At 39.3% G+C, this 27,934-nt stretch overlaps 1 protein-coding gene across 3 annotated transcripts in view; it reads right to left on the reverse strand.

Annotated features, from left to right (window-relative positions):
• Positions 1–27,934, reverse strand: part of KPNA6 (karyopherin subunit alpha 6) — a 64,292-nt gene that overhangs the window by 35,110 nt on the left and 1,248 nt on the right. For 2 of the 3 annotated variants that reach the window (XM_037827875.1, XM_037827873.1), the window contains exon 2: positions 27,663–27,747. In XM_037827875.1, the coding sequence (XP_037683803.1) occupies positions 27,663–27,666 (4 nt within the window). In that variant the 5' untranslated portion in view covers positions 27,667–27,747. Of the gene's footprint in view, positions 1–27,662; positions 27,766–27,934 lie in introns of those variants that run through there. The other variant, XM_037827874.1, reaches the window with a different exon arrangement.

A 27,934-nucleotide genomic window follows, 5' to 3' on the forward strand; every position in this document is an offset into this window, starting at 1 on the left:
ATTAATTCTTCATTTTAACTTTAAAGATGTGAGAAAGGAGCTTTCCAACAGCCCTCCAGACAAAACAAAAGCAGGGATTTCTCTACTTGTATACATTAATCTAAAAAGAGGGACCCAGATTTGGCAGACAATCTTATGCAGCCCCGTAAGAGAAAAGCATAGGGCAATCACCACAAAAAGGGAATCCTCTCCACTCCCAGAACACATGCCATCAACAGACATCTCAAAGTTGCCCCTCAAACCCTATCAACTCCTTTTAACATGATACAGTGGAAAATGCACTAATTTGGGAGATCAGGTGAGCTGGGCTCTAATCCCAACTGCAAAAGCATGGGTAAATTAACCACTCTTTGAGTCTCTATTTCTGCATCTATAAAATGGAACAATAAACTACACAGAGCCCTGTAGGGTTAATAAAATAATATGAAAGTGTCTAGAGCCTAAATGTTGAATCAATGGCATTTCCTTTTTCTTTTCAGCTCCTGAACTGAAAGCCTCAATTCCTATGAAGGCAGTTTCCAGGAGAGGACAACTATATTTTCTTGCTCTGTATTAAAAGGAAATTTTACCCTCTCCTTCTTCCTAACATTCTATCTCCTTTCTCTTAATCTTTATCCTTCTATTCCATCTACTCTCCCTCAAAGCTAGATAACAGGAACAAATCAATGAGCCAGGGGTTTAAAAAAGGGCCTGTTTTCCTACCATTCACCTCATCCCAAGGTGAGTAATCCCAATCACATCTCATCATTAGACAACTACAGCCTCTATGGAGGATTAAAACACTGATGGCTTCCAAATTTACATGCACAGTTCACATCTAATACCTAATTGTTCCTTCCAACCATACCCCATAAGCACCTTAAACGTAAACTCAAAACTAAAAATTTTCATGAGGAGTGATGTCAGCAAGATGGTGGAGTGAAAAACTCCAAGGTTCTGACCCCCTAAAGCAAAAATGAACAACCAGCCAAAACTGGCAGAACAAACATTCTCAGAGCCCTGGGAAAGTGTTAACTAACTAGGCAAGCTCTGAATCAAGAAAAAGGCAACTTAAAAACAGTAGGCTCCAAGAATCCAAGAATCCAAGTGCCTCCACCAAAACAACTATTCAACTGGGAGGAACTGTCTGAATCAACTATTTTAGAACTCTGGCATCTAGTGGAACACTGTGCAGTATCCAGGGATGAGCTGGAGGAAGAAGCTATTAAACTGTGGTAAATTAGTGGTGAATTTTACCTTTCATGCAGTGGCTACCACCCCCAACCCCAACAACTACCAACACAACAAAAACCTAGCAATCCCAGACAGGAGAGGGAGAACTAGACTTCCACAGTTACAAAAAGATAATACTCAGAATATCCAATGCTCAACAAATTATTACAAATCACATGACAAAACAAGTATACCAAGATATCAATCACTGGAGTCCCAGAAGGACAAAGAGAAAGGAGCAGAAAAAGTATCTGAAGAAATATCAGTTCCAAACTTCCCAAATCCAGTGAAAGACATGAATACACATATCCAGAAAGCTCAAGGAACTCCAGGTAGAACCGACTCGAAGAGATCAACACCAAGACTAATTATAGTGAAACTGTTAAAATCTAAAGTCAATAGGATTTTGAAAGCAGCAAGAGAGAAGCAATTTGTCACATACAAGGGATCCCAGATAAAATTAACAGACAACTATCACCAGAAACCATGGAGGCCAGCAAACAGTGGGATGACAAATTTAAACTTCTTAAAGAAAAAAACTGTCAACCAGGTATTCTAGATCTGGCAAAACAATCCTTCGAAACTGAAGGAGAAATTAAAACATTCACAGACAAACAAAAGCTGAAAGAGTTCATTATCAGAATACCTGCCCTAGAAGACCTGCTAAAGGAAGTTCTTCAGGCTGAAATAAAAGGACATGAGACAGTAACTCAAAGCCACAAGAAGAAATGAAGAACAATGATAAAGGTAACTAAATAGATAAATATAAAATCCTGTATTATTATACTTTTGATTTGTAACTGCTCTCCCCCCACACAGGACTTACTAGACAAAAGTGTAAAAAATATTTTAAATCTATATTAAGGCTTATATAAGGTAAAAAAATATAAACTTAGATGATAATATAAAAGGGGAGGTGTGTCTCTCTCTGGCTAAGCCAACTTGAAAGGTGAAATCACTGCCCTCCCCCCTACGTGGGATCAGACACCCAGGGGAGTGAATCTCCCTGGCAACGTGGAATATGACTCCCGGGGAGGAATGTAGACCCGGCATTGTGGGACGGAGAACATCTTCTTGACCAAAAGGGGGATGTGAAAGGAAATGAAATAAGCTTCAGTGGCAGAGAGATTCCAAAAGGAGCCGAGAGGTCACTCTGGTGGGCACTCTTACGCACACTTTAGACAACCCTTTTTAGGTTCCAAAGAATTGGGGTAGCTGGTGGTGGATACCTGAAACTGTCAAAGTACAACCCAGAACCCATGAATCTCGAAGACAATTGTATAAAAATGTAGCTTATGAGGGGTGACAATGGGATTGGGAAAGCCATAAGGACCACACTCCACTTTGTCTAGTTTATGGATGGATGAGTAGAAAAATAGGGGAAGGAAACAAACAGACAAAGGTACCCAGTGTTCTTTTTTACTTCAATTGCTCTTTTTCACTCTAACTATTATTCTTGTTATTTTTGTGTGTGTGCTAATGAAGGTGTCAGGGATTGATTTAGGTGATGAATGTACAACTATGTAATGGTACTGTAAACAACTGAAAGTACGATTTGTTTTGTATGACTGCGTGGTATATGAATATATCTCAATAAAATGAAGATTAAAAAAAAAGGGGGAGGTGTGGAGATATGCAGGAGTAGAGTTTGTATACTACTGAAACAAAGTTGGCACGAGTAAAACTGTCTTTTAAAAATGAGGGAAGGATTAAGACATTCTCAAATAATCAAAAGCTGAAGGAAGTTATCACCACTAGACAGGCCCTGCAAAAAAGGGACTTCTGCAGGTGGTCAGCAAAGGATATAGATAACTGAATAAAGCCACATGAAGAAATAAAGGTGTCCAGTAAAGATAATGACTTGGGTAAATATAAATGAGTAGTATTGTATTTTTGATTTGTAACTAGACTTTTTACTTCATACAGGATCTAAAAGACAAATGCATAAAATGTATTAACAAACCAATGGATTTGGACTCATAATGCATAAAGATGTAGAGTGTGACAAGAATGACATAAGGGTGGAGGGAGAGAGGGATATGGGAACACAGGTTACATATGCTTTTGAAGTTGCTAAGTTGGTATCAAAGCAAACAAGTTTGCTATAGACTTAGATGTTAAATTTAAGCCCCATTATAGCCACAAAGAAAATATCAGAGAAAATGCAAACTCAAAGAGACAGAAAGTAGAGTACAGGTTACCAGGGGTGGTAGGCAAGGGAAATGGGGAGTTAATGCAAAACAGCTGTCGAGTTTCTGTTTGGGGTGAAGAGAAAGCTATGGCAATGGATGGTGGTAAGGATGCAGCAACATTGTGAATGTGATTAATGCCTGGGAAGCATTGGTATGTGACGATTTACATTGTATATGTTTCTACAATTAATAAAAAAGAGCAATAAATAGATAATGACAATTAAATGTGATACACGATAATGGATGGGATCTAAGAATGGAGGAGAAAAGGTTCAAGATGTTCAAAAGGACATTACTGGGAAATAAAACACTGAATACAGATTGTAGGCTTTACATCTTGAATTTATGATAATGACATTTAAGATGATTGTGTAAGTGAATATCCGTGTTTATAGGAAATGTACACAGAAGTATTATGTGTTCCAAGGAGCATGATGTGCACAACTTGCTCTTAGATGATGAGAAAACAGATAGATAGACAGATATAGATAGATAGATAGATAGATAGACAGATAGATAGATAGATAGACAGATAGATAGATGGAAAGACAGATAGATGATAGAGAGAATGATAAAACAAAGGTGGCAAAAGGTTAAAATCAGTGGATCTGGGTATCTGGGGAAGTGGGGGGGAATGTTGGATTTCTCTTTATGGGCTTTGTATTACTTTTGCAAAGTCATGTAAGTTTGAAATTATTTCAAAATAAAAAGTTTTTTTTAATGTTCAAAAAGCTAGGTGGAAAATATAGACAAAGAATTAAAGGAAATCAGGAAAATGATATGAACAAAATGAGATTTCAATCATGATCCAGAAGATATGAAAAGGAACCAACTAAAAATAATGAAGCTGAGAAGCACAGTCACTGAAATAAAAAAATTACCTTGAGGAGTGTGTTTTAGTTTCCTAGGCTGCTCAAAACAGATGCCATGAAATGGGTTGGCTTACACAATGGGAATTTATTAGCTTGCAGCTGAGGCTAAGAAAATGTCCAAATCAAGACATCATAAAGGCAATGTTTTCTTCCTGAAGACGGGCTGATGGTGATGCTTGGATCCTCTGCCCATGGCAAGGCACATGGTGGTCTCTGCTTCTCTCTCTCTCTCTTCCCAGTTCCACTGATTTCAGCTTCTTGCTTCCCTGGCTTTCTCTCTTTCTTTCTGTATTCATTTTGTTTATAAAGGACTCCAGTAATAGGATTAAGACCCATCCTGAATGAGGTGGGTCACACCTTAACTGAAGTAGCCTCATCAAAAGGTCCTACTTACAATGAGTTTACACCCACAAGTGTGTATTAGATTTAAAAGCATGTTTTTCTGGGGTACATATAGCTTCAAACCATCACAGGGTCCAACAGCAGACTGGAGCTGGCAGAAGAACTGCCAAACTTGAAAATAGGTCAATTGAAATTATCTACTCTGAAGAACAGAAATTAATAAGAATGAAGGTGAACAGAACCTAAGAGACCTGTGGGATGCCATCAAATGTACCAATATATGCAATATGGGATTCCCAGAGAAGAGAAAGAGGCAGAAGGAATATCTGAAGAAATAATGGCTGAAATTTTCTCAAATTTACAAAAGATATGAATACACACATCCAAAGAGCTCAACAAATTCCTTACAGGACATGTTGGTTTGAATCTATTCTGTACCCCAGAAAAGCCATGTTCTCTTAATCGAATCTTGTGGGGGGCAGACCTATTGTGGGTGGGACCTTTTGATTAGGTTGTTTCCATGGAGATGTGACTCATCCATTCAAGGTGCATCTTAATCCACTTGCTGGAGTCCTCTATGACAGGATAAAAGGCAGAGACATTTTGGAGAGGGCTCAGAGCCCAGAGAAGCTAAGATATGTAATCCAGAGTTTGCCCTGGGAGAAGCTAAGACAGAAGCTAAGACAGAAGCCCAGAGGCATTTTGGAGAAAGCCAAGGAACCAGAAGCTAAATGCAGGAGAGGACCAGCAGACTCCGGCCATGTGCCCTCCCATGTGACAGAGGAACCCCAGATGCCATCGGCCTTTCTTCAGAGAAGGTATTGTCCTGTTGATACCTTAATTGGGACATTTTCATGGCCTTAGAACTGTAAATTTGTGAATGAATCCCCACCATAAAAGCCAATCCATTTCTGGTATTTTGCACTCTGGCAGCTTTAGCAAACCAGAACAGAGGATAAACTTAAAGAGTTCCACAGTGAGACACATTATAATCAAACTGTTGAATGCCAAAGAAAAAGTAGGAGACTCCTGAAAGTAGCAAATGAGAAGCAACTCACCATGTACAAGGGAGCCTCAACAAGATTACATGCAGATTTCTCATATAAACCAAGGAGGCTTGGATGGATTGTATGGATTGTATATCTCAATAAAAAAAAATCAAGGAGGCAAGAAAGTAGTGGGATGACATATTTAAAGTACTGAAAGAAAAAAGTTGCCAACCAAGAATCTATGCCTGGCAAAACTGTCCTTCAGCAATGAAGGAAGAATTAAGATATTCCCACACAAACAAAAGCCAAGAGACTTTGTCACCACTAGTCTGGCCCTATAAGAAATGCTAAGGGAATTCTTCAGGTTGAAAAGAAAAGGACACAAGATCACTCCAGGCTGTAAGAAGAAATGAAAATCTCTGGTAAAGGTAACTACATGAATAAATATATTGTATTAGGGATTGTAACTCCAGATTTTATGTCTCACATGATTCAAAATACAAATGTATAAAAATTATAACTCTATGGTGTTGAGCATACAATATATTCTAAAGACGTAATTTACTTTAAGAATAACATAAAGTGGGGGCAGTGTGGAGGGGTTTAGGGACATAGTTTGTATATGCTATTATAGTTAGTATCAAACTAAATGAGACTGTTACAAGATTTAGAATGCTAAATTTAAGCCCCATGGTAACTACAAAGAAAATATCTAAAAAAAATATACACAAAAGGAAATGTGAAGCAATTCCAAGTAGTACACTACAAAAGATCACCTAAAAACAAAGTCGACAGTAATGGAAAAAATGAGGCACAAAAAATAGGTACCAATAAATAGCAGAATGGCAGAAGTCCTGCATTATCAGTAATTACTATAAATATAAATGGATTAAACTCTGCAATCAAAAGTCAAAGATTGGCAGAATGGATAAAAAAGCATGACTGAGCTAAATGCTGTTTACAGGAGACTCATCTTAAATTCAAAGACACAGGCTGAAAGCAAAAGGATGGGAAATAAAATATTTCATGCAAATAATAACCAAAAGAGAACTGTAGTGGCTATATTAAATGTCAGATAAAGTAGACTTCAGTCAAAAACTGCTACAAGGGACAAAGGAGGACATTATATATTGTTAAAAGGGTCAATTCAATAAGATACAACAATTAAAAACATATATGCACCTAACAGAGTCCCCAAAACGTGAAGCAAATAAACAGAATTGAAGAGAGAAATAGATGGGTCTATATTAGTAACAGGATACTTCAATACATCATTTTCCACAATGGATAGAACATTCAGATGACAGTCAATAAGGAGGCAGAGGAATTAAATAAACCTAACAGAACTATATAGAACATGTCACCTAACAGCAGAACAAACATTCTTTTCAAGTACACATGGATCATTCCCCAGGACAGGCCATATGTTAGGTTACAAAAGAAGTCTCAAACTTTTTTAAAAATTGAAATCATACAAAGTATATTCTCTAACCACAATGGAATGAAGCTAGAAACCAACAGCAGAAGGAAAACTGAATAATTCACAAATATGTGGAAATTAAATAATACAATCTTAAACAACCAATGGATAAAAGAAGAAATGACAAGGGAAGTTAGAAAGTATCTTTAGGCGAATGAAAACAATTTACAGATTCAATGCAATTCCAATCAAAATTTCAGCAGCCTTTTTTTTTTTGGTCAAAACTGGCAAAGCCAACCATGAAATGCATATGACATGGCAAGGGACCTAGAAGAGCCAAAAACATCTTTAAAACAAAGAACAAAGTTAGAGAACTCACACTTAATTGATTTCAAAACTAATAACAAAGCTATTTGTCTGGCATATGGGCAGACAAATAGACCAATGGAACAGAATCTAGAGTTCTGAAATAAAACCACATATCTATGGCTAATTGATTTTCAGCAAGGGTGCCAAATCCACTAACTGTACAAAGTACATTCTCTTAAAACATAGTGCTGGGAACAATGTATATACACAGGCAGAAGTATGAAAATGGAGCCCTACCAGATACCACATTAAAAAAATCAACTCAAAAATTAATTAACAGGAGGAACCTAAGATGGCGGCTAGGTGAAACAGGGCAAAAAAACACCTCCGTGAAAAATGCTAGATAAAAACCAGAATGTGACCCAGAACATCAGTTCCAGTGATGCACCAGCTGGAGAAGGTCTGCTAAATCCACAGGGAGTGTTCATTTGGTGAAACCGGGAGTCTGCATTCTGAAACAAGTAAGTGAGCCGGCTGAAAATCTGGCAGCCACGCTGTGGTGTGGGGAAACCGTGGGTTGGTGTTTGGAGACGGACTAGTTCTTTAAAAAAAAAAAAAAACCCGGGAGCAGCTGCGGATACAACAGGGAGAACCGCGCAGTGAACCACGGCAGGAACACGCTGTACCAACGCCTCAGTGTCTGGCGTGGAGGATAGCCCTTCCCACACCTGCTGCTGATTGCCTTGGGGCCAGGGGGGCAGAGGGGAGCCAAAAGGAGAAAGAAACTGTGCCCCCTGCAGCCATCTCCCTGGAGGGCTGGGGACGCTCCTGCCCGGGGCCAGACCCACAGCCCAGAGCTGCACCAAGAAACCCAGTGTGACGGGGAGTGTTTACCGCAGCACTGCGTACATGCCACAATATCAGCCATGGACAGCGGCCCTTAGTGCACCCAAAGCTAATTGACCCAGAGCTGGGAAGGTGGAGCTGTGCGAAAAGGGGGAAATTAACATGCCCCATTCAACCATCTTTACATCAGGCTGGGAACGCCCCTGCACGGCCTGGTGGCCCAGGGCTTCCCTGGAGGGCTGGCACGCACTTGTGATGTGCCACAACCTTCCCTTAGCAGAAGTTCTGGAAGAGCATGGCTGAGAAGAGGGACCCGCTCAGAAATCCCAGGGACCCTGCACCAATACCAAGGACTTGTGGGTCAGCGGCAGAGACAATCTGTGGCAAGACTGAAATGAAGGCTTAGACTCTTGCAAACAGCCTTAAATCTCCAGGAACACATGGGAGGTTTGATTATGAAAGCTGCCCTGCCTCCCTAACCACCCAGACACATGCCCCACATTCAGGGCGGACAGCACCAACAACACCCAAACTTAGTGCACCAACTGAACCCCACAAGAATCAGATCCCCATACACCACAAAGACAAAGTGGGGGAGAACTGACTTGAGGGGAACAGCTGACTCATGGACGACATCTGCTGGTTAGTTAGAGAAAGTATACGCCACCAAGCTGTAGATCTGACAAATTAAGAAATTGGTTTTTTTAATAACCTGAAAGAACCTTATCAAGTAAAGCAAATGCCAAGAGGCCAAAAACAACAGAAAATCTTAAAGCAAATGAGAAAACCAGACAATATGGAGAACCCAAATCCAAACACCCAAATCAAAGGATCAGAAGAGACACAGTACTTGGTGCAATTAATCAAAGATCTAAAGACAGACAACAAGAGCATGGCACAGGATATAAAGGACATAAAGAAGACCCTAGAAGAGCATAAAGAAGAATTTGCACGAGTAAATAAAAAAAATAGAAGATCTTATGGAAATAAAAGAAACTGTTGGCCAAATTAAAAAGACTCTGGATACTCATAATACAAGATTAGATGAAGCTGAACAACAACTCAGCCTCCTTGAGGACCACAGAACGGAAAATGAAAGAACAAAAGAAAGAATGGGGAAAAAAACAGAAAAAAATCAAAATGGATCTCAGAGATATGATAGATAGAGTAAAACATCCAAATTTAAGAATCATTGGTGTCCCAGAAGGGGAAGAGAAGGGTAAAGGTCTAGAAAGAGTATTCAAAGAAATTGTTGGGGAAAACGTCCCAAACCTTCTACACAATATAAACACACAAAGCATAAATGCCCAGCTAACTCCAAATAGAATAAATCCAAATAAATCCATTCCAAGACATATTCTGATCAAACTCTCAAATACTGAAGAGAAGGAGCAAGTTCTGAAAGCAGCAAGAGAAAAGCAATTCACCACATACAAAGGAAACAACATAAGACCAAGTTGTGACTACTCAGCGGCCACCATGGAGGCAAGAAGGCAGTGGCATGACATACTTAAAACTCTGAGAGAGAAAAATTTCCAACCAAGTATACTTTATCCAGCAAAACTCTCCTTCAAATTTGAGGGAGAGCTTAAATTCTGCACAAATACTGAGAGATTTTGCTAATAAAAGACCTTCCCTACTTCAGATACTAAAGGGAACCCTACCAACAGAGAAATGAAGAAAGAAAAGAGAGATATAGAGAAATTTAACAGACATATATAGAACATTACATCCCAGGTCACCGGGACACACAGTCTTCTCTAGTGATCACGGATCTTTCTCCAGAATGCATGGTATGCTGGGACATAAAACAAGCCTCAATTAAAAAAAACAAACAAAAAAAAACTGAATTTATTCAAAGCACCTTCTCTGACCACAATGGAATACAAACAGAAGTCAATAACCATCAGAGACTTGGAGAATTCACAAACACCTGGAGGGTAAAAATGAGGGGGAGACGAAAATACTCCCGGATAATCAAAAGCTGAGGGACTTCATCACCAGTAGATCAGTCCTATAAGAAATGCTAAAGGAAGGTGAGCAGGCTGAAAGGAAGAGACACTAAACAATTGACTGAAACTACATGAAGAAATAAAGATTTCCAGTAAAGATCACATGGTAAATATAAATACCAATACTACTGTATTTTTGATTTGTAACTCCACTATTTACTTCCTACAGGATCTAAAATACATAAACTGCAATGATAAATCAGTGGTTTTGGACTCAATGTAAAATATGTAATTTTTTACAAGAACTACATAAAGGGGGGGGGGAATGGAGGAGTATAGGGACATAGTTTATGTGTCCTATTGAAGTTAAGTTGGTATCAAAGAAAAACAAGATTGTAGAAAGAGTATTCAAAGAAATTGCTACCCCTTCCTATAGTTTAATCACTTTCCTGATCTTCAGGGATGTCTAGGAACACCCTAACTGTTCATGTTGAAAAAGGGTGTTGACATTATGGGAAAAGGGGACACATCTGGTTGACGTTCTTGAAGAGGCTATTGTCTCCAGGTTTTGGGACTTAGCTGGCATAGGAGTTCTCTGGAGGATTTAAGTTTCTGAGGAATAAACTTAGTGAAACTTTTAAAGAGTCTCAGAAAGGGATCCAGATATTCTTGGAAATTAAGGTTTAAAACATGCAAGTTTCCTATTCAGAATGATGGAAATGTTTTAGTAAAGGATGTTGGTGATGGTAGCATAACACTGTGAACACAAGGGCACTGAAATATTTATCTGAATATAACTAAAAGGGGAAATGTTATATTGTATATATGGTAACAGAATAAAGATGTATTTAAAAAATCCAAGGAACTACACTAAACAAACAGAGGACCCTAAGTTAAACCATGAACTTTAGTTAATAGTACAATTATAAAAATATGCTATAGCCAATTGTAAGAAATGTTCCACACCAATGCAAGGTGTTGGTGGTGGGGTGGTGAATGGGAATCCTGTATTTTATGCATGATTGTTTTGTAAACCCACAACTTCTCTAAAAAAGAAAAAAAAAATGGGCAAAAGACTTGAACAGACATTTCTCAAAAGAAGATATAGAAATGGGCAATAACCACATGAAAAGATGCTCTAGATCATTAGCCATGAAGGAAAGACAAATCAAAACCGCAATGGGATACCACTTCACACCCATTTAATAATGACTATTGGGGACTCGGGCAAGATGGCGGCATAGAGAGGAGTGGAAGCTAAGTAGTGCCCCTGGAACAACTACAAAAAACCAGAAACAACTAGTAAATAATCCAGAATAACTGCGGGGGGACAAACGAGACCATCCATTCATCATACACCAACCTGAATTGGGAGGAATGCCCGAGAACACAGCATAAAATCTGTAAGTAAAACCTGCGGAACCAGGTCGGGAGACCCCCTCCCCAACAGCCCGAGCTGCGGAGCCGCGTGGTGCCACAGAGAAGCTCTCTCCCAGCAAGCGAATACAGCTCAGCTGAGCTCCAACTGGGGTTTTAAGTAGCGAGTGTGAACTGCTCACTACAGGTATGCGGCCCCCAAAAAAAACAGACAGAGGCTTTGGGTGACGACTGACCTGGGAGAGCCGGAGGGTTGCCTTGAACTGGGTCTGAAGGGGACTATCTGTTTCTTTTTTGGCTCAGTGGAGAAAGCCCCAGTCATTTTCAGTTTCCAGGGCTGTGACTCTGGGAAGGGTGGAGACACCACAAGCAGAGAGCGAGACCACTGAAATGCTAATGACCTCCACCTGAGGGGTCTCTCTTCTCTAGGAGGAAAGGGGTGGGGCCCTTTCCATTCAGAACCAGACCCCAGAGCCTGTGGGAACACGGCCATACCTCCTCACACCAGTCAAGAATTATAGGCTAACAGGCGTCACCTGCTGGGGAGAAAAGCACAGTGACCCGAGGCATCAAAGGGTGGAGCAATTTTCTAAGACACACCCACAGGGAAACCAGCTACTGAATATTTCTTCCCTCTGGGACCTGAGCCTGTTCTGGTCTGAGAAAACCTGATTTGGATAACCAAGGAAACCATGCCTAGACAACAGAAAATTACAACCTACACTAAGAAAAACAAAGTTATGGCCCAGTCAAAGGAACAAACGTACACTTCAACTGAGATACAGGAATTTAAACAACTAATGCTAAATCAATTCAAAAAGTTTAGAGAAGATATTGCAAAAGACATAGAGGCTGTAAAGGAAGCACTGGACATGTATATGGCAGAAATCAAAAGTTCAAAAAAACAACTAGTAGAATCTATGGAAATGAAAGGCACAACACAAGAGATGAAAGACACAATGGAAACATACAACAGCAGATCTCAAGAGGCAGAAAAAAACACTCAGGAACTGGAGAACAAAACACCTGAAAGCCTACACGCAAAGGAGCAGATGGAGAAAAGAATGAAAAAATACGAGCAATGTCTCCGGGAACTCAAGGATGAAACAAAGTACAATAATGTACATATCATTGGTGTCCCAGAAGGAAAAGAGAAGGGAAAGGGGGCAGAAACAATAATAGAGGAAATAATCAATGAAAATTTCCCATCTCTTATGAAAGACATAAAATTACAGATCCAAGAAGCTCAGCATACTCCAAACAGAAGAGATATGAATAGGCCTACGCCAAGACACTTAATAATCAGATTATCAAATGTCAAAAACAAAGAGAGAATCCTGAAAGCAGCAAGAGAAAAGCGATCCATTACATACAAGGGAAGCTTCATAAGACTATGTGCAGATCTCTCAGCAGAAACCATGGAGGCAAGAAGGAAATGGTGTGATATATTTAAGATACTGAAAGAGAAAAACCACCAACCAAGAATCCTGTATCCAGCAAAGCTGTCCTTCAAATATGAGGGAGAGCTCAAAATATTTTCTGACAAACAGACAATGAGACTTTGCGAACAAGACACCTGCCCTACAGGAAATACTAAAGGGAGCACTACAGGGTGATAGAAGACAGGAGTGTGTGGTTTGGAACACAATTTTGGGAGATGGTAGCACAACAATGTAAGTACACTGAACAAAGGTAACTATGAATACGGTCGAGAGAGAAAGATGGGGAGCATGTGAGACAACACAAGAAAGGAGGAAAGATAACGACTGGGACTGTGTAACTTGGTGAAATCTAGAGTATTCAACAATTGAGATAAAATGTACAAGTATGTTCTTTTAAGAGGGAGAACAAGCAAATGTCAACCTTGCAAGGTGTTAAAAATGGGGAGGCATTGGGGGAGGGATGCAATCAGCATAAACTAGAGACTGTAACTAATAGAATCATTGTATTATGCTTCCTTTAATGTAACAAAGGTGATATACCAAGGTGAATGCAGATAAGAGGGGGGGATAGGGGAGGCATGTTAGACATTTGACATTGGTGGCACTGTCTGATTCTTTATTCTACTTTGATTTAAGGTTATTTTTCTTTTTGCTGCTTCCTAGCTGTCATTTTTTTTTTTTGTTTCCTCTTTCTTTTGCCTCTCTACCTTCTTCGAGTCTCTCTCCTGCCTTGTGGAAGAAATGTAGATGCTCTTGCTTAGTATGAGAAGAATGTTCAATTAGGATGAACTTAAATGTTTGGAAATGAACTGGGGTGTTGGTAGCAAGATGTGAGAATAACTAACAGCGCCGAATGGTGTGTGAATGAGGTGGAAAGGGGAAGCTCAGAGTCATATATGTCACCAGAAGGAAAGTTGGAGGTCAAAAGATGGAAATGTATAAAACTGAATCCTATGGTGGGCAATGTCCATGATCAACTGTACAAATACTAGAAATCACTTCATGAACCAGAACAAATGTATGACAATACAATTAGAAGTTAATAATAGAGGGGCATATAGGGAAGAACTATGTACCTATTACAAACTATATACTACAGTTAGTAGTATTTCAACATTTTTTCATAAACAGTAACAAACGTACTATATCAATACTAGGAGTCAAGAATTGAGGGGGGTTGGTTAGGGATAGGGGAGGTTTAGAGTTTCCTTTTCTTTTTTTCTTTTTTCATCTTTCAGTTTATTTCTTGTCTGGAGTAATGAAAAGTTTCTAAAAATTGAACAAAAATTAAGTGTGGTGATGGATGCATAGCTGTATGAGGGTACCCAGGGGCAAGTGATTGTACACTTTGGATCTTTGGATAATTGTATGGTATCTCAACAATCTCAATAAAAATGGAAAAAAAAAATAATGACTATTATTTTAAAAATGGAAAATGTATTGTCAAGGACGTGGAGAAATGGGAGCCTTACAGCATTGCTGGTAGGAATGTAAAATGGTGCATCTGCTGTGGAAAACTGTTGGGCAGATCCTCAGAACCGTAAACACAGAACTACCATATAACCTGGCAATTCAACCACTAAACAAGAATTTAAGGCAGGGACTCAAAGAGATATATACATACACACCAGTGTTCATAGCAGCATTAATTCACAACAGCCAAAAGCTGGAAAGAACCCAGGTGTTGATCAACAGATGAATGAATAGACAAAATGTGTCATATACATATACAATGGAATATTATTTAGCCATAAAAAGGAATGACATTCTGATACATGCTACAATAGGATAAACCTTAAAGACATCATACTGAGTAAAATAAGCCAGACAAAAAGGGATAAATACTGTGTGATTTCACTTATGTGAAATACCTGGAATACACAAATACACAGAGACAGGAAAAGATTACAGGTTACCAAGGTTAAGTGATTGGGGTGGTATGGGAATTGGGAAGTTATTACTTAATGCGAACAGAGTTTCTGTCTGGGGTAATGTTTTTGCAATGAATGGTGGTATTGGCAGCAGAATGCTGTGGATGTAATTAATATCACTGAATTGTACACATGACAGTGGTTACAAATGGGAAATTTTGTATTGTATACGTTACCACAAGAAAACATAAAAAAAACAAAAACAAAAACTGACGTATACGGGAAAAAATTTCATCACTTTCTCCAAAAAACTACTCCTTATATATCTGTTAATTTATGGCACAGGCCCAAAATCCCTTATCTGGAGTTCTGAAATCAAAAGAGCTCTGAAAACGGGAAAGTTCCTAGTAAAATTTGTAGTAAAAAACATATTTATCTGCAAAATCTGAACCAAAATTACATGAGACTATTTATAGTCCTTATTTATCCCACTCAATTAATATTCAAATTTTTGCTACATAAATATTAATATTTGACTGTATAGGATACTACCCCAGAATCTGCTGGAGATGATATTCCAGTTATGTGCATTATAATGCCTTCTAAAATCCAAAAAATTAGAATTCTTAAATATCTGGTACTAATGAGAATAATACTGCACCCAAATAATTAAAACTGGTTCTCTGGGAGAGAAATAACTTAGATATTACAATGGTTTGTGGTCCTCCAAAGCTCACCCTTAGCTGACAAAATAATATTTAAATTTCTCGGATTAGGTTTTGCTGGAAATGAGAAGCACTGACATGGAGTTCACTGAAGCTAGACAAAATGTATACACAATCAGTGCTACAAAACTGTGGTGAATGTATTGCCTGATTGGAAGACTTCCTCTTGATTGATTGCTGCATCTTGCAATCATATGGCAAGAGGTAGGCTGAATATGCATACTGTCTGCTACTGGCTGCCTTTGAGATGTTATTTTTGTTTGATCCTCAGTGCTTTTGTGTGTGACCTGGGCTTTGGTAATTAAATAAATAGTTTATATTTTGTTATTTAATTCTATAAATTAAATTATGTTGTCAACTGCTGAAAAGAAAAATGTCTACAATATCTGACTGAATATCTAGCAACTAGTTAAACCTTTTCTTGTATCAAGCAAAAGCTAAAAGTTCATTAAAAAATAATTTTAAGAAACTAATTTTTCAATTTTTGTACTTCTACTGAAAAAGTTTTGATACATTGCTTATATTTTTAGAAATTTCTAATTTGCCTATGTAGTTTGATACATTATAATTTATAAGTAAATACACCCATTAAAAGTTATTCAGGAAGTACCTGGCAAGATAGCAGAGTGAGATGCTTCAGGGCTCAGTCCTCCCATAGCTTTGAACAAATAGCAAGAACTGGCAGGCACATCTTTCTAAAACTTCCAGAAAACAGTTAAAAGATTGCAATAACCTGGCCAGTGATGGATGAAGAAAAAGGCAACTTAAAAGCAGTAGGATCTCATGGAGCTTGCCCCTCCCCCAGCTGCCAGCTCAGCACAGATCCGTTTTGCGCCCCCAGTGCAAATCCCTGGTCCCAATTCTGGAGGGAGCAGACTAACTCTTGTGCACAGACTGGGGGCAAGTGTGTCTAACTCAGTCTGTCTGGTGGTGGTGTGAGAGACTCACTGTCCCATAACCTGCACTAGATGTAGAAGATGGCTCTCAGAGCTCTCCTACAGAACCCTGTGGGAGAGTAGTCAAGTTCTGCTGCTTGGGGCAAGGGATCGCTGGCTGTACAACATACAGTGCAATGCCTAGTACCATGAGGAAACTTTCCTAGGGGAGAAGGAACATTCATAGCCTGTAAATGGGGGAATTCCTAGGTCCATACACATGACCAAGACAAGAGACATGCAGGGGCAAGACAAAAGCCCCTATGCTTTGGCCTGCAGCTATTCTCCAAACTCATTTCATAAATAAGCCCTGAAGGAGAGCACTGGCACAAGTCAAGCTGCAAAGATGGGGAAAGGTGTTTTCTTTTTTTTCTTTCTTTTTTTTTGTAGCTTCTGGTATTCAAGGAAAGCTGTCATAACTAGCTGGATACAAGCTTAAGAAACAAATGCCTCAGAGTCTAAATTCTAGCAATAACATACTAAAATATCAAAATGTCCACATTTCAAAAAAAAAATTACAAAATATACAAAGAAGCAGGAAGCAGTGGCCAGGCAAAGGAAAAGATTAAAGCATTAGAAAACTATTTATAAGAAAGATCAGACTTGGGACATTCCAGACAGATTTTTTTTTTTTTTTAAGGTCCTAAATATGCTCAAAGAGCTAAAGAAAAACATGGACAAATAAGTCAAGGAAATCAGGAAAGCAAAAGATGAACACAAAGAAAATATCAACAAAGAAATGGAAATTATGAAAAGGAATCAAAGAGAGCTGAAGACAACAGTAACAGAAATTTAAAATTCTCTAGCAGCCTGGAGCTGGCAGAAAAACAATCAGTAAAGTTGAAGATAAGACAATTGAAACCATCTGGTCTGAGGAGCAAAAAGCAGAAAGAATGATGAAAAGTGAAGAGATACAGTCATACCTCATTTTATTGTGCTTTGCAGATATTACTTTTTTTTTTTTTTTTTTTTTTTTTTAAAAATTCAGCAACCCTGTGGGGACCAAGTCGTCTATCTAGGCCATTTTTCCAGCAGTATATGCTCACTTTGTCATATTTTAATTAAGGTACATACATTGTTTTTTTAGATAAAATGCTACTGCATACTTAATAGACTACTGTATAGTAAACACATAACTTATTATATGCACTGGGAAAGCAAAAAATTCATGACTTGCTTTACTGCAACATTCACTTTATTGTGGTGGTCTGGAACTGAACCCACAATATTTCCATGGTATGCCTGTATTGAGGAATCTGTGGGACACCATCAAGTGTACCAATATACACATTGCGGGAGTCCTAGAAGAAGAAAGAGAGAAAGGGGCAAAGAGAACATTCAAAGAAATAATGGTTGAAAACTTCATAACTTTAATGAAAGATATGAATATATACATCCAAGATAACTCAACAAGCTCCAAACAGGATAAACCCAAACAGACCCACACCATGCCATGTCACAACCAAACTGCTGAATGCCAAAGATAAAAAGAGAATTCTGAAAGCCACAAAAGAGAAGCAATGTGTCACATACAAGGGAGCCTCAATAAAATTTAAGTGCTAATTTCTCATCATAAACCATGGAGGCAAGATGACATATTTCAAGAGCTGAAAACAAAAAAATTGTCAACCAAGAATTCTGTATCTAGCAAAACTGTCTTTCAAAAATGAGGGAGGAATTAAGACATTCACAGATAAACAAAAGCTGAGAGACTCTGTCAAACTAGACCAGCCCAATAAGAAATTACTATTATTATATTATTTTTGCAACTGTCCTGTAAATTTGAAATTATTTCAAAACAGAAAGTTAAAAAGTTACTCAGCAAATGCAGCTATAAAGTTAAATGGAAACAGATTTTAATTTTTAATATAAAAAACTTATCTAGTCATTCTTACCCCTGCATTGAATAAAAAGAGTAAGCGTTATTCTTTATATTTATAAAGCACAGATTTACACTTATAGTAAACGATATAGAGTATATCTGCAGTACTAACATTTCATGGGGAGAGGGGGCAATTAGTAAAAAATGTCTAAAAAGCTTCTTAGGAGGGCGAAAATGAAAAAAAAAAGGAGAAACAATGATATAAAAGATTAGGAACTTGTACAAACAATTTATCTTTTTGTTCTAGTTTGCTAATGCTGCCGGAATGGAAAACACCAGAGACGGATTGGCTTTTATAAAAGGGGGTTTATTTGCTTACAGTCTTAAGGCCATAAAGTGTCCAAGGTAACACATCAGCAATTGGGTACCTTCGCTGGAAGATGGCCAATGGTGTCCGGAAAACCTCTGTTAGCTGGGAAGGCACGTGGCTGCGCCTTGCTCAAAAGTTCTGGTTTCAAAATGGCTTTCTCCTAGGACGTTCCTCTCTAGGCTTCAGCTTCTCTCCAAACCGTCACTCTCAGTTGCTCTTGGGGTGTCTGTCCTCTCTTAGCTTCTCTGGAGCAAAAGTCTGCTTTCAACGGCCATCTTCAAACTGTATCTCATCTGCAGCTCCTGTGCTTTCTTCAAAGTGTCCCTCTTGGCTGTAGCAAGCTCACTCCTTCTGTCTGATCTTATATAGTGAGCCAGTAATTTAATTCAGACTCACCCAATGGGCGGGCCAAGACCTCCATGGAAACTATCCAATCAGAGTCATCACCCACAGTTGGGTGGGGTGCATCTCCATGGAAACACTCAAAGAATTACAATCTAATTAACACTGATAGGTCTGCCCACACAAGATTATATCAAAGATAATGGCGTTTGGGTGGACATAATACATTCAAACTGACAGACTTTTCAAACCAGAAACTTGGGAGTAACTCTTGATGATTCCTTTTCCTTTATGCCCACATCCAATCACGGAGTGACCGGTTTTATTTCCCAATTATTTCAGGACTATGTCTCTCTTTCCCCACCCCTATTGCCATTGCCCTAATTCAGCTCTTCATGATCTCTTGCCTGGCTATTACAACAGCCTCATTAAGCTACCTTTCCTCTCCTCTGTTTACATCTAAACTTCTTGAAATGTTTGCCCACTCCAATTTGGCTTCTATACCATCAAGACTGTTTCTGCAGAAGCCTTGGATCAAGTACATGATGCTGAATTCAAAAGAGCTTTTCAGTCCTTACTGTGCTTGTCCTCTTGACAGCACTCAATACTTAAACCATTTCCTTCTTCTTGTAATATTTATTTTTTTTAATTGTGGTAACATATCGTGGTGGTTTTAAGCTGTATGTACCCCAGAAAAGCATATTCTTAAATCTAATCCATTCCTGTGGGTATACATCTATTTTAAGTAGGACCTTTTGAGAGCGAAAGAGAGACAGAGAGAGTGCCAGAGAAGGAAGAAGCTGAAATCAATAGAACCCGGAAGAGAAAGGAGAGACCAGCAGATGCCACATGGGTCCACGTGGCAGAGGACCCAAGGATCGCCAGGAGTCAGTCTTTGGGAAGAAAGGATTGCCTTGATGATGCCTTGATTTGGACATTTTCCCAGACCCTAATTATAAGCAAATAAATTCCCATTGTTATACCCATTTCATGGCATTTGCTTTGAGCAGCCTAGGAAACTAAAACACACATATAGAATATTTTTCCTAGGTGCAGTCTATCAGTCACGCCTATGGTTTTAGCTACCACACAGATTGATATAGATAAATGAGCAAATCTTTTCCTCTATCCCAGACCTCACTCTACAGCTCCAGACATCTATATCCAATTGCTTTTTGTACTTGGAGGTCACAGAACACTTTAAAATGTCCAAATTTAAACTCATATCAATTAGCAATCTCTACTCTGCCGCTCAAAGCAAGAGGCCTTAGAAGTCATGCTTAATTTTTCCCCCTCCCCTTTGCCTCAGCCTTCAGATGAAATCAACAACCATGACCTGCTTATTCAAATTTCTAACTCTCTTATTTGATATTACTACCACCTCATTCTCTATCACCATGTCTTGCCAGGACTGCCACACTACTGAAACAAACTCCTAGTTGGACGTGGAATATGACTCCTGGGGAGGAATGTAGACCTGGCATCGTGGGACGGAGAACATCTTCTTGACCAAAAGGGGGATGTGAAAGGAAATGAAATAAGCTTCAGTGGCAGAGAGAATCCAAAAGGAGCCGAGAGGTCACTCTGGTGGGCACTCTTATGCACACTTTAGACAACCCTTTTTAGGTTCTAAAGAATTGGGGTAGCTGGTGGTGGATACCTGAAACTATCAAACTACAACCCAGAACCCATGAATCTCGAAGACAGTTGTATAAAAATGTAGCTTATGAGGGGTGACAATGGGATTGGGAAAGCCATAAGGACCACACTCCACTTTGTCTAGTTTATGGATGGATGAGTAGAAAAATAGGGGAAGGAACAGACAAAGGTACCCAGTGTTCTTTTTTACTTCAATTGCTCTTTTTCACTCTAATTATTATTCTTGTTATTTTTGTGTGTGTGTTAATGAAGGTCTCAGGGATTGATTTGGGTGATGAATGTACCACTATGTAATGGTACTGTAAACAATCGAAAGTACGATTTGTTTTGTATGACTGCGTGGTATGTGAATATATCTCAATAAAATGAAGATTAAAAAAAAACAAAAAAACAAAAAAACAAAAAAACTCCTAGTTGGAATCTTTTTGCATTCTAATTCATTATCCCCAGGGAAGCCCAAGAAACATAAATGAATGAATGAATGAATGAATAAATAAACAAATACACACATACTTCTGAGATTAAAAGACTTCAAAGGTATTTCACCGTCCTCAGGAGAAAGTCCAAACATCACTCTCCCATGCTACCAACACATCTAGCCAACCAAACTTTTGATTCTAAAATACTTAGTAATTCCCCCTTACACCTCACACTGACAACTCCTATCCATAGGTCAGGTCTCACTTAGACAAAATGACTTCACTGATTCCCCTAGGCTGGGAAGGAACTCCTTATTATATGCAGCCAAAGTACTCTGGACTGTCCTGTTCAAAACATTTATCATTTTATACTGGTATCCAAAGTATGAGGCACAAGATCAAGTGGGGTACTGTGAGATTCCAAATGGAGTCAAGAGGTCACTCTGGCGGGCACTCTTACATACTATATAGATAATCTTTTTTAGGTTTTAAGGTATTGGAATAGCTAGAAGTAAATACCTGAAACTATCAAACTCCAACCCAGTAGGCTTGACTCTTGAAGACGACTGTATAACAATGTAGCTTACAAGGGGTGACAGTGTGATTGTGAAAGCCTTGTGGATCACACTCCCTTTATCTAGTATACGGATGGATGAGTAGACAAATAGGGACAAAAACTAAATGAAAAATAGGGTGTGTGTGTGTGTGGGGGGTGATTTGGGTGTTCTTTTTTTACTTTAATTTTTTATGCTTATTTTTACTTTTTCTGGTATAAAGAAAATGTTCAAAAAATAGATTGGGGTGATGAATGCACAACTGTATGATGGTACTGTGAACAGTTGATTGTACTTCATGGATGATTACATGGTATGTGAATATATCTCAATAAAACTGAATTAAAAAAGAAAAACAAGCAAAAAAAAGATCAACTGTTGTGGAACTTTCCACAAAAAAGCTGGGGTATAGGAAGAAAAACATTTATACACATTTTTAAAAGGTAAGCCTTGCTAATATTTAATATATCTATTAACCTATTAATACTGGCAACTTCTGTTGTTCAGAAGATCAAGTGTTCAGCAAGAATGGGAGTTATACCAAGCAGATTGATATTTGTTCATTCACATTTAACACACTGTATCACACTGTAGATTGTGTACCTAATTAAGTGGATTTACAAATTATCTAGTTTTAACCAAATTAAAATTCACAAAATGGATAAGTGACTTAGAGTCCTATCAAGAAACTGAATGGAAGATAATGCTAATAATGCAAGAACAAGAGGAAGAAAATGGCAGAGCTAACGCCTTCTCGAAGTATGAACTCTTAAGTACCAGAGTTCCAACTGCCACATTACAAGAAAACAAAACAAAATAGTACAATGTCTAGCTAATCAGATCTAGGTCAGTCAAAAACTTAAAATTATCTAGAAAACTATTTAAAATATGGATTTACAATCTTTTGTGAACCTTACTTCAAATGAATATTATGCTTAAAGATAATATCTACGGACTGAATATAAAGCTATCACAATAAGCAAGACATTTAAAAGTGTTTCTGTCATCATCCTTTAAAAATGTCTATTTTATTTATGTTCTACAAAGTACATATTACATTCAAGCAAAATAAGATAGGCAACTCTTGGGGTATACTTGGTCCCAAATACCGTATCTCTGGTTAGCTTAATATCTTTAGATTTTAAAAGTTAATTGGTAACATTTAAAAAGCAGGTCATATTCACATGGATATCTGGTTTTCAGCTTTGAGGGGAGAGGGATTGTGGAAAAGGATGGAAAATCATGAAATAAGGCAACATTAAGCCCATATTGCCCCATGGCAATAATGGCTGGAGCTCTATAGACAGGGCATGGAGCTCTTCAGTTCACCAATCTCTATCTGGTCTATTTTATTCAACTGCCTACTAAAATGTAAACTCTGAGATTTCACCAGTAAACCAGGGATTTTTTTGTCTGTTTTGTTCACTGCTGTGTTTCCAGGACATAGAAGAGCCCCTCGCACATAGTAGGTACTTGATAAAAATTTGCTGAAATTAATAACTACCACCTGTGTGGCCCCTAAAAGCATGAATTTCCAAAAGTACTCATATTATATTGCTGCCGCCCCCTTTAAGACTTCTTTATATTTAGTACTGGGGTTGACACACAGTAAGCATTTTATTTGTCTGCTAATTGACTGACAGCTATTAGTTATCACTTACTGAGTACTTACTATGTGCTAGGTACCATGCTAAAATGTTTTACATCCATTACCTCATTTAATCCTCAGAACAACCCTGTAAGGCAGATACTGTTAGCGATGAGGAAAATGCAGCTCTGCTGATTAAGTAACTGATCGAAGAACTATATTACAGAATGAAATAACTGAAAAGCTAGAAAAGATACTTAAAGGGTTATATGAAAGGTTAAGAACAAGATGCTGTGGAATTCAGGAGAGTTCACTTCCAGTTTGGAAGACAAAATATATGGGAAATGTTCATGAAGGCAGTAGCATTTAAACTAGATCTTGAAGAACATGCGAGATTTCCATAGGAAAAGATGATTGGGGGGGGTGCTTTTACCATTTTCTCCACCAGAAATGCTAAAGTACAAAGGAAGTAGTCTGAATGGAATACACGACATATGAATAACTGCTAAACGGAATAAGACTTTTCTAATCAATTGGAAGGCCTTGAATGACACACCTATGGGGTATGATTTTATCCTATAGGCAATAAGGAGACTATGAAAGTTCCTAAGCTAAGGAGTAGAGTGACAAGATCAGAACTGTGTTCAAGTAACAATGCTGTGGCAGAACTGTTAGTGGTAGTGGTGGGACAGGCTAAATAAAGAGATCAGTTTGGAGAGTTTCTGAAATAACACCTTTACAATCTACAAAGTGTTTTTGACATCCAGTACTTCATCAAATCTTCACCAACAACCTTAAAAATAATACTAACCATATTTTCACCATGAAGAGCCTGAGGCTCAGAAAGGCTAAAGACCACAGAATTAACCCTCTTTGTAGGGTTGTGCTATGAGAAAAACCCACAAGCAATTTAGGGGAGATCTCAGTGGCAGGATCATACAGTATGTAAGAACTGCCAATACAGAAAGGGTAGAAAAAGAGCAAGGAACCATACATGAATAAGGTTTCCTGTCCTGATGTCTAGGCCAATGACACACCATTAACAAAAGAGCAGGAGAATCAAGCAAGGAGAAGGGAGTGAGTTTGATGCTGTGGGACGGACACTCAGGTGGTGACTGACGGCTTAGTACCTTCTCTGAAAGTAGCTGTTACAAACTGTGGGGAGGCTGGGCAATGGAGAGAACTAAAAGAGATGGGCTGTTACTTCCTCTGACCCCACATTTGGAGATTTTGTTACTTGCAGTCAAAAGCAAACTAGAAGCAGTCTTCATTATCCCATTTAAGTCAAGAGATAGGGAAGTTCCCTAATTCAGTAGCTCAAAAATGTCATGGAGAGGTCAGGTCCTTTCCATCTTCTCTGATCTCACCCTCAGAACTGCCGGTCTTATTTATAAATTTTACCTTGTGATCCAAAATTGCTAATTTCATTTCAAGTAGCAAAAGCATATGGGAATTTCAGAGTCAGAAAAGGGCTCTTTCCTTTCCAGAGGTAGAACATAGCCATTAACAGATTGCACTTTGGCTAGAAGCACACTACCTGAATAAGTGGCTCCTCCACTTACTAGCTATTACCTTGGGCAAGTTATTGAACCTCTCTGTGCTTCCGTTTCCTCCTCTATAACATGAGAATCTGAGAATTAAATGAATTAATATATAAGGTACTTAGAACAGTGCCTAACACACAGCAAGCTCTATATAAGTGTTGACTATTATTATTGTAGTTTTCACATCTCTCTTTGGGCTCTCACACTTTTGTGAAACTTGGGCTAAAATACAAGTTGGCAAATAATAAAAGCTGATAAATCTCTTTTAAATAAGATAGACTTCTCCAGAATTCCCCCAGGTTTTGCCTCATGTCTAATTAGCCAGACTGGCATCATGCCCATGCTAAATCAATCACTGGCTAGGGAGACAGAATTACAATGATCAAAGTTTTAGATTAATCAAGACCTGCCCCTTGGGGCTGGGAAGGGGCCTAGGGAAAGGCCTCTTCACCAAGGCACAGCTACCAGATTCCGTTAGCAAGATGGTAGAAATGGTGACAAGACAAGTGTCTGCCACGACTTAGTCTTCAGAAGTTGTGGTATCTGCTAGGGACAGTAAGAATAAACAAACCCCAGAGCTGCAAGCATATGGCTTCTAAGGACAATGAAATCACCATGGAGGCTAGTGAAGTTTGCCACAGGAAAAACAGTATAGGCTATCGAAGTACACCTGAGAGGCCTTGAAATACAGTAGGTTCAGGACTCATGGGGTGGTGGGGCAGCCCATGTTTGTGTCCCCAGCACCCAAAGGGTCTAGATCACCAGCCTTGGACAAGTCACTTAATCTTAAAAGCCTCAATTTACTCATTTGTAAAATGGAGATAACCCAACCCCCTCAGGGTTAACATTAGAATTAAATGTATTCTTACTCTAGATTCACTCCCAAGGTATAAAGATCAGTCAAAAAAACCAATAGCTGGATGTTCAGAGAGACAAGGTAGACTGGAGAGAAGTACTTGAGATGGAGTTAGAGGGAAAAGGTAGGTTATTTGACTCTAGGCTAAAAATCTCCTTCAGGATTCTGGTCAAGTTTTGTGATTCCACTCAACTTTCATCTTGAAGCCTACCAGAAAAGGCCTAATTTTATTTCACATCCTAAGTCTTCTTAGAGGCTTATGATGTGGCATAATACGTAAGACTCTCACTCTTGGCTTTGCTACTTACTAACTATGTTATCTTCTCTGAGGTAATTTCCCAATCTGTAAAAACAGAGTAAAATCTCTACCAAATTTATTTCACTTAGCTTAATAAACTAAACATTAGCTCCTTTCTTTTGAGGAAGCAGTGTTCCTCAAATTGAAGGCCAATATCAAGTATCCAAACATAAAAGCCCGTAAGTTTTTCATTGACACATGAAGCTACAGTTATAGATAAGGCCTAAGTCTTATCTTTCAACAGAGGATTCTGAAAACAGAGTGCTTAAGGGAAAGGAACTAACATTACTGAAGGTGGAAAAGGATGGGTTCTGACATTTATATAACCCTTACTAAGCTCCAAACACTGTGTGTTATTTAACCCTCAAACACTCTGATAATACTGCACCATACTAGAGATGAGGGAACAACAGCTCAGAAAAGAAAATAACATTTATTGTGGACTGTACTGGATGCTTTCCACATGCATTGCTGCATCTAATATTAAAGTGACTTCTCTGGATGAGAGCTAGAATGTGGCAAGACAGATCAGAATACAAAATCTGATTCTAAAGTCACTGCCTCATAACTCAAGAGGATAATTTATGTTTCCTCAGGGGATGCTTATTTTGCAAAACTCAATCCCAGAATCTCATAGAGTCCCCAAATAGTTGGAGCTAGTAATTCAATCTGGACATTTTCAGCTTCGTTTTGACTAATAATTTCAAAGTGGGCCCACCAACAAGCAGGAAACACCTTTACAACTTTGCCTAGGGTTGGTTAAAAGCTTTCTTTCTCCCCTTCTTGCCGCCCAACCACTAGAGGGCCACGCCATAAAGAACAGCGGTTATAAAACTAGGCTTTGGAGTACGAATTAGGTAAAACAAGACATGTAAAGCAATCAGAATAGTGCCTGCACATAGAAAAAGCTTAGCCAATTTCATATTTTTTATTGCTGGAGAGGAGATACCATTGCTGACTCTTAAGTCCAAAGACATCACCTTCGTATTCTCCCTGAGAGGCCTTGACAGCAGGAGTCCCCTGAGAAAGAGCAACAGGTCGCTCTTTTCCTCCAAAACAGAACCGAGACCAAAAAGCTGAAATCCCCGATCTGAATCTGACCACGAGGTCTTGGTCTATGGTTTTCTACCACTCCCAGAGCTGTCACTCTGGGCCCAAAGGAACCACTCCATTTCCGTCTCTGCTAAAGGAAGTTCTCCCGGCCTTCAGCGGCTCAAGCTGTTCTCGGCCTGGCTTGACCCTGTTTATGGGCCTGGAGCTGGCTCGCCTGCCTCCCTTTCACCTCAGGATCCTACCTCGCGATATAGGTAGCATAACCCGAGTTCAGGGAAGCCAATGAATCCAGTCAAGGCGCTCGTAGAGAGCTTCATCGGCGTCGCCCGGGCCTGCCGCCGGGAGCCCGTCCCCCAGCCCCAACCTTAGCAAAGGGCGGAGGACCACCCTCTGTCTAGTTTGCGGGAACGCCGGAGCTCCGGCCCGGGGCTACCACGTGGTGTTCCAAGTGTGCCAAGGTGTCCCCAGAAACAGCCCCCGAAGACTGCTCCCCGTGTGGGGCCTTGACCGGCCCCACACTGGCCTGAGGCATTCCCGGCCTGGCTTCCACCCCCTAGACCTATTTGGAGGAACCTCGGACAGCCGCCTGCAGACCACAGACAGGCTCTCGCCAGACCCCCTGCTCTGAGACTGCCTCAGCTCGACTTCCCAATTGCCTGGTTTCCTTACTCACCCATCACGGATCCGCTCGCTCAGACTTGGCGGCGGCAGCGGCGGCAGCTTCAGCAGACAATATGGCGGATCTGCAGGACGGCAGCCTGAAACGGACAAACCATTTAGAACTCGAATCCGGGACGAAACGCGCTCTTGGCGCCACAGCTTGGTTTACGTAGACGGCGCGCACTTAAAGAGACAGCAGCTGCTGAAGGTAGGAAATAGGGATGGAATACGAAAGGAATGGATGTAGAGACTGGGAGGGACACATACTAAAGAAAATTAAGGTGC

This window comes from Choloepus didactylus, chromosome 2, assembly GCF_015220235.1.
Source record: "Choloepus didactylus isolate mChoDid1 chromosome 2, mChoDid1.pri, whole genome shotgun sequence".
Lineage (NCBI taxonomy): Eukaryota > Metazoa > Chordata > Mammalia > Pilosa > Megalonychidae > Choloepus > Choloepus didactylus.